General features: G+C 39.8%; 1 protein-coding gene across 2 annotated transcripts in view; it reads right to left on the bottom strand.

Annotated features, from left to right (window-relative positions):
- Positions 1-8,152, bottom strand: part of RBL2 (retinoblastoma-like 2) — a 46,155-nt gene extending 38,003 nt beyond the window's left edge. Inside the window, exons 1-3 of one of the 2 annotated variants that reach the window (XM_010861938.1) lie at positions 8,049-8,152; positions 4,098-4,228; positions 1,336-1,536 (exon numbers count right to left, since the gene is read on the bottom strand). In XM_010861938.1, coding sequence (XP_010860240.1) covers positions 1,336-1,536; positions 4,098-4,228; positions 8,049-8,117 — 401 coding nt within the window. In that variant the 5' untranslated portion in view covers positions 8,118-8,152. Of the gene's footprint in view, positions 1-1,335; positions 1,537-4,097; positions 4,229-8,048 lie in introns of those variants that run through there. The other variant, XM_010861939.1, reaches the window with a different exon arrangement.

Genomic DNA, 8,152 nt, shown 5'->3' on the forward strand with positions numbered 1-8,152 from the left:
CCACCAGTCCATTCTAAAGGAGATCAGTCCTGGGTGTTCACTGGAAGGACTGATGTTGAAGCTGAAACTCCAATACTTTGGCCACCTGATGTGAAGAGCTGACTCATTTGAAAAGACCCTGATGCTGGGAAAGATTGAAGGCAGGAGGAGAAGGGGATGACAGAGGATGAGACGGTTGGATGGCATCACCAACTCAAGGGACATAAGTTTGGGTGAACTCCGGGAGTTGGTGATGGACAGGGAGGCCTGGCGTGCTGGGGTCGCAAAGAGTTGGACACGACTGAACTGAACTGATAATATATATATTATATGTAATAATATATGTCAAAGCAAATGCAATCTGAAATCATTTTCTGCAACACTTTAAGGAAAGAAGATACTCTATATTTTTCTATAAATGATCCTATCAGCTCATTCAGGCTCAGAAAGAAGCTTGTATCGAAACTTTAGAATACTTCATTATAAACAGACAATTCCCCAAAACTGCAAGCAAAGTAGACTGGCTGCTTCCATAGCAGTGGGGTCAACTATATAAAAATGTACATTGTTTTATTTTTAAAGATGCTTACTTACTATAAACATCCATCACAATTTGGGAACATTTTTATATATTGAAAGAGAAGCAAACTTTATTCATTCAATTATAATAACTCCCTTTCCCCTACTTTTCTTGTCAACATCTTTCCAGTTCTATTTCCTCTTCTACTTTATGAAACAACTTTGCTGAGAAAAGTAGAGAATCTGTATCCCATAACTGCCCTTATCTGCCAGGAAAGATGGAAGACATTGAGCCAGAGTACGTTTTCAGACTTTGCAGACACAGTCAGAGCACAATTTCATGACAGTTGCAATTAGACTACTCTCCCCCAACCGAATTTCTCTACTTTTCACTGGTTGCAAACATCCAAATACAAGGAGAAGCCTTTTCAGGGGAATTTACTCAGTTTGACATAGAAGTCAAATAAAGAGTTTATATGCATTATAATATGTAGAAAATAATAGAAAAAGTCAATAGTCAATATAAGAAAATTAAGTAATCAAATTCTATACCCAAGGTGGCTAACTGGCGAGGGCACCGACAGTCCCGTTGTTGCACTGCTGGTTGCTAGAAGGAAAAGTTTATATGAACAAAGATTCCACGCATTTTGCAACATGAAAGAAGCTAAACTCTTCAGAGCTAAAATAAAATGAAAAGCAAGAAATTATGATGAGAAAAAAAGATTACTTATGAAATCACATTGATTTCTTAGGACTAGCAAAATAAACTGAGGGACGCAGACCAAGGGATCCAAACCGGAGCACGGACAGAAGAGCGTGTATTCCTGCTTAACATACCGCTGTTTTCTTCCTCTCTGCTGACGCGGCTGCTCTTCTTGAGGATATTTAAAAATGTCCTGAAAGATGGGTTCATATTTCTTAAAAATTACAGCAGAAACAGTGAAGTTTCTTTCTAATCTCTCAGTACGTTCTCTGAAATGTGGAGGGAGATTGGCCATGTCTTCCCATTTCTTCATCTTGTTAAAGAATTCAATTAAGCTGATAGTAAAAATAAAAAGTGAGATTTTCATAATTAATACAAATATAGGTAAATAAAAGTAAATCAATATTACCTCACTGTTACTTTCAGACAGTGACATAAAATCACAACTCATGACTGACTAGCTTAGTGTCACGGGTCGGTTTATTTCTCTCATCTTCCAAATCTTTCCTAATCCAAAGCTTTCCTAATCTTTTTTTCTGAGATTAAAGGTTTTTTAAATTATGAAATACACATCCACGCTATAAAATAAGTAAGTAACCAGAGAACAAAACCAACATTCATGTACCAACGGATTCAACGGATATTAACGCAGCACATAAATTTTGACGTTTGCCTCAGATTCTACAGAAACAGCCAAAGTTCTCATTTGTACTCTTCCCCAATCCTATTTCTCACTCTTCTTCCCCAAAGATAACCATCATTCTATAGTCTGAGTCCTTCTCATCCAAGTTTTTATACTTATTATGTGGTTATATACATACCCAGCAACAGTATCTTTTGTATGTCTGATTTTAAAATTTTATATAAATAGTATAATGTAAGTAGCATTCTATAACTTACTTTTCCATTCAATAATGGCTTTTTGTTTGTTTTTTGGCCTTATCCTGCAACATGTGGGATCCTAGTTCCCTATCAAACTCACCCCCTGCAGTGAGAGTGTGAAGTCTTAATCATTGAACCATCAGAGAATTCCCCATTCAATACTGTTTATCAGAGTAATGTTGATATGGATAGATCGAATTCATTCATTTTAATTGCTAAAAATATTCCTCCATATGAACTACTATTTTTTGCATTTACTCCCCAGCCAATGGAAATTGAGGCTTCTAATTTTTCTCTGTAACAAAAAATGCTATAAGGAACACATTTTTATACATGTATATTGGAATTTCTTTAAGAATTATCCCCAAGAAATAGAATTGCTGAGTCAGAGAATATGCATCTTCAACTTTACTGGCTGCTGCCAAATTTCCCACTAGAGTGACTGTGCCAATTTATACTCTCTCTAATGTACATTAGCAATAGAGTTCCTATTTCCCTGCATAATGGTACTGTGCGTGCATGCTAAGTTGCTCCAGTCAACAGTGTTTGACTCTGTGCGACCCTGTGAACTATATCCTGTCAGGCTCCTCTGTCCATGAGATTCTCCAGGCAAGAATACTGGAGTGGGTTGCCATGCTCTTCCCCAGGGGCTCTTCCCGACCCAGGGATCGAACCCACGTCTCTTACCTCTCCTGCATTGGCAGGCAGGTACTTCACCCCTAGCGCCATGTGGGAAGCCCAAATAATGGTATTATGAGACTCCAAATTTCCCCAATCTGATGAGAATGAAATAATATCTAATTTTTACTTTGAGCTTCTTTGATTACTAGTGAGATTCAATATATTTGTTACATCTATTAGCTACTTGAGTTTAGGCTTTTGTGAAATCATATACTCTTCCCATTTTTTAGTACCTATTTACCAATTATTAACTAGTGTTAGTGGTTATTTAATTCTTGATATTGACCATTGTTACATTGTAAATATCTTCTCCCAAACTGCTCTTTGCTTTTAATTCATTTAGTCCATTATGGCAGAAAAGTAAATAACCTGAACCCATAGATAAGAAGTTAAAAACTGAGTTTTTGAAATGGAAATAAAACTGAAGTCTGAGAAATTACTTGTGTTAAAGTATTAGATAAGTTTAGTCTAGTAAAGTCTATAATGATTATTCCATAATTTGACCTTTGCTTCTAAAGTTCCTTATCTGTCATTTAACTAGATTACTGTGTCTCCACTTTGCTTCTTTGCAATGATTATACTTAGCACCTTTTTTAAGGTTTATAGCCAAGGTGTTCAATTCTTTATCAATTGCCTCTTGTTCTTAGGCCTAAATATAACTCAGGATGAAATTCAAGATTAATAAATAGACCACAGCTAAAAGATTACATTTCTTGTTAATTATTTTAAAGTAAGTGATTTTTTTAAACCACTAGGTCCATTAAGTTTTGACAGTGGTATTTCCTCCAAAATGCCAAACATCCTTTTCCCACCAGCCTTTAATAAGCCATGAAAAAATTAACCCAAAGTGCCCAAATAATGAAACATAATCAATTACACAACAGAAAGAAAAAGCAATTTCTTCCTCCTCAAAATATTCTTTGGCCTTCTCTCTGATATTGTAATAGTGTTACTTATCCCCCAAACAGGAAACTGAGTATTTACACATTACTTATAGAAGATACCCGTCCTGTGCATATAGTTGCAGGTTTAATACCATAAAATATTTATCTTTTCAACTTAGAGTATCTTTACTTAGAATTCTCCCAATAATTACAATAAGTCATAACCTTTAATAGTAAACTGCTCATTTAAGTGTTAAATACATTAAAATTTAAATATTTTTCTCCAAAGAAATAAAATATAACGGGTACTTGGATGTGGCAAAGGAAAACCATGACCTAATTTCTAAATTTAGCATTCCACAGGCACAAAGGCTCAGAAAGTGAAAGAGAATTCCTACTGTCACGATGTTTTTATATTAGCCGCACTTTAACAACTCTAACATAGTTACCTCTGCTCAGAACATCTCAGGATTCGAGTTAAAGATACATAGTTTCCTTCAACTGTCCCCTTGCTTACAGTTGGCACAGATTTTCTGCAAGCCACATATAAGGCACATGCTAACCAATGAAGATCATTTCCCTGTAAAAAAAAAAAAAAAAGACAATTGAATTTGAGCTAATGAACTATACATATTTCAGTTGAAAAATGCTTGTGGGAAACTGCATTTACAATCATGTTCCTGTCCCAAATGCTTTTATGACACATTCTTCCAAGGAGAAGTATAAGTTTGTTCTTTCACTTTGATCTGGCTCCACCAACAGCACAGATGAAAGTGATGCAACTTTCAAGATGATGAAAGGCAATAGGGATCCCACGTGGTTCTCTCTCTCTCAGGACATATACCTTAGAAGTCCCAACAAGAACAGAAATACAAGAAATCAAAAGATACAAGTCTATAACCAGTATTCTATATTAAATATCAAATGAATTTTATTTTCCACTGTACACTTCCATGAGACTGACACCCCACATGATCTGACAGCATGCCCAACTACTAGTTCCACAAGGGCAGGGATTTTGATGTTTTTGTGCACTGCTCTATGCCCAGCACCTGGATAAGAGTGTCTGGCAAAGAACAGGTGATCAACAAGTATTTGGAAAATAAATACTGATTTACTTATTGGGTAAACTGATCTAAGAATCTGAGATCAAAGTCTTTTTTTAAAAATTGAGCAATCATACACATATTTTAAAAAATAACTAACCATGCAAAGATGGGCTCAATAAAGGACAGAAATGGTATGGACCTAACAGAAGCAGAAGATATTAAGAAGAGGTGGCAAGATTACACAGAAGAACTGTACAAAAAAGAGCTTCATGACCCAGATAATCATGATGGTGTGATCACTCACCTAGAGCCAGATATCCTGGAATGTGAAGTCAAGCGGGCCTTAGAAAGCATCACTAAGAACAGAGCTAGTGGAGGTGATGGAATTCCAGTTGAGCTATTTCAAATCCTGAAAGATGATGCTGTGAAAGTGCTGCACTCAATATGCCAGCAAATTTGGAAAACTCAGCAGTGGCCACAGGACTGGAAAAGGTCAGTTTTCATTCCAATCCCAAAGAAAGGCAAGGCCAAAGAATGCTCAAACTACCGCACAATTGCACTCATCTCACATGCTAGTAAAGTAATGCTCAAAATTCTCCAAGCCAGGCTTCAGCAATACCTGAACCGTGAACTTCCAGATGTTCAAGCTGGTTTTAGAAAAGGCAGAGGAACCAGAGATCAAATCGCCAACATCCTCTGGATCATTGAAAAAGCAAAAGAGTTCCAGAAAAATATCTATTTCTGCTTTATTGACTATGCCAAAGCCTTTGACTGTGTGGATCACAATAAACTGTGGAAAATTCTGAAAGAGATGGGAATACCAGACCACCTGACCTGCCTCTTGAGAAACCTATATGCAGGTCAGGAAGCAACAGTTAGAACTGGACATGGAACAACAGACTGGTTCCAAATAGGAAAAGGAGTACGTCAAGGCTGTATATTGTCACCCTGCTTATTTAACTTATATGCAGAGTATATCATGAGAAACGCTGGACTAGAATCAAGACTGCTGGGAGAAATATCAATAACCTCAGATATGCAGATGACACCACCCTTATGGCAGAAAGTGAAGAGGAAGTAAAAAGCCTCTTGATGAAAGTGAAAGTGGAGAGTGAAAAAGTTGGCTTAAAGCTCAACATTCAGAAAACAAAGATCATGGCATCTAGTCCCATCAGTTCATGGGAAATAGATGGGGAAATGGTGGAAACAGTGTCAGACTTTATTTTTTGGGCTCCAAAATCACGGCAGATGGTGATTGCAGCCATGAAATTAAAAAACGCTTACTCCTTGGAAGAAAAGTTGTGACCAACCTAGATAGCATATTCAAAAGCAGAGACATTACTTTGCCAACAAAGGTTCGTCCAGTCAAGGCTATGGTTTTTCCAGTGGTCATGTATGGATGTGAGAGTTGGACTATAAGGAAAGCTGAGCACTGAAGAATTGATGCTTTTGAGCTGTGGTGTTGGAGAAGACTCTTGAGAGTCCCTTGGACTGGAGATCTAACTAGTCCATCCTAAAGGAGATCAGCCCTGGGTGTTCTTTGGAAGGAATGATGCTGAAGCTGAAACTCCAGTACTTTGGCCACCTCATGTGAAGAGTTGACTCATTGGAAAAGACTCTGATGCTGGGAGGGATTGGGGGCAGGAGGAGAAGGGGACGACAGAGGATGAGATGGCTGGATGGCATCACTGACTCGATGGACATGGGTCTGAGTGAACTCTGGGAGTTGGTGATGGACAGGGAGGCCTGGCGTGCTGCGATTCATGGGTCGCAAAGAGTCGGACACGACTGAGTGACTGAACTGAACTGAACCATCTATTATTTGTCATTTGTTTATATAACCCTGGGCTTCATATGACTTAACCACTGTGAGTTAAGCATAAAAAGTGTAAAATTATGCTTTTTCTATTTAATTTACAAGGTTACCCTGAGGGTAAAATAAGAGCTTATTTGGAGGCACTTACGCCCATCACCAAAAACAGTCCTTCTCTTTTGTCACAGGAACCACTAGGAAATAAACAATAACATGGCCTATTCGGTCATATCACCTAAGCATGTGAAAGAGCTTTGTAAATTCTAAAGCACTATCCATGAATGCTTTATGCTCCAGAAATGCCACAACCTTACTTAACCTTCAGAACAGCTGTGTAAAGTAGGTACAAATATCTCAAGTTGACATATCACAAAACTGAGTTTGGAGTGGTTAAGTAAATTGCCCGAAGTCACCAAGACCTGTCAGGTTCTAAAGCCAGTACATTACTAGCTCCCCGCCTCCCCCAGATGTAACTAAATTAAAATTCTATTAATGCAAGAATAAAAAATAATAAGAATAAACTTAATGAGTGCCACACAGGCAAAAACACAGTATTACAGTTAAATAACACCTCGGTTAGCCTTCCCATTCTGAGCCTATTTGCCCTACTCTTTCCACAAACTATTAAACAACTTAAGAAAATCATATGGCCCGCAGTTTAAATATCACTCCCACGGGCAGTCAGACAGCGGATAAACAATACAGACTTCCGTGTCACTTCCCATTGGCCCGTAAAGGGGAGGTGCCTACAGAGTTGAGTCTCACTGGCTAGAATGGCCATTTTTCTAATTGCAAGCTCCGTCCGAAGAAAGGGACAAAACATGTCTAGATGACAGCGACTCTTAAAAATCCTGTGCAGTGTCTGGGGTGACCAATAGGTCCTCAAGATCGCCGCAGTCCTGACTTCCTAGAGACAGATATGAGTCTATATCCAGGTAGGCAGAAAGCCCGTTTCATCCGCTCACGGGAAGATTCGTCTTTGTTTACAAATACACAAACACAGCCCGAAACGTAACGCATTTACTCAAATGTCAATGCCTGGACAAAGGCAATTAGGTACAGCTTGCAAAGAACTTAAGGAGAAGCCTGGAAACGCAGACGCTAAAATCGGGTTAATTTCAGCCTAGCGCAGGCAAGCCCCCCACCCCCATCCCCTTTGAGTACGGTCCTGACAACTGCACCTGTTCAGTCTGCCAACCAGATGGCTGTATTTTTGTAATCAGACCCCAGCACGACCTCAGCCTCGAGGTGCTAATTCAGGGCAAAGGCTGTTCCCCCTTCGGAACCGGAGAGGGAAGAGCACCGAGACAGAGTTCACTTTTAGGACCGCTAAGGGCTTTTCAAAAGCCAGGTTTCCAAGACGAAAGTGGGCAGAAAGGACTCCCTTCCCGCTCCAGGCTGGGGACCTGGAAAGCCGGGGCTGACTTGGGGGGTTCCCCCGCGGGGCGCCCGAGCCGGAGAGAGAAGGGCCTCCATCCCCCGCGGCGGGGCGGGACCGCTAGGCCCCGAAAGCCGCTGCTCTCCTCCCCCGGGCGCACCTCCAGCGTGTAGCTCTCGCTCATGCTCCGGTAGCTCTCCCAGGCCTCGGCCCGCGCCGCCTCGTCCATGTTCAGACGGCTGCACAGCTCGTCAAACCGCTGCT

The sequence above is a fragment of the Bison bison genome, unplaced genomic scaffold, assembly GCF_000754665.1.
Source record: "Bison bison bison isolate TAMUID 2011002044 unplaced genomic scaffold, Bison_UMD1.0 scf7180017864473, whole genome shotgun sequence".
Lineage (NCBI taxonomy): Eukaryota > Metazoa > Chordata > Mammalia > Artiodactyla > Bovidae > Bison > Bison bison.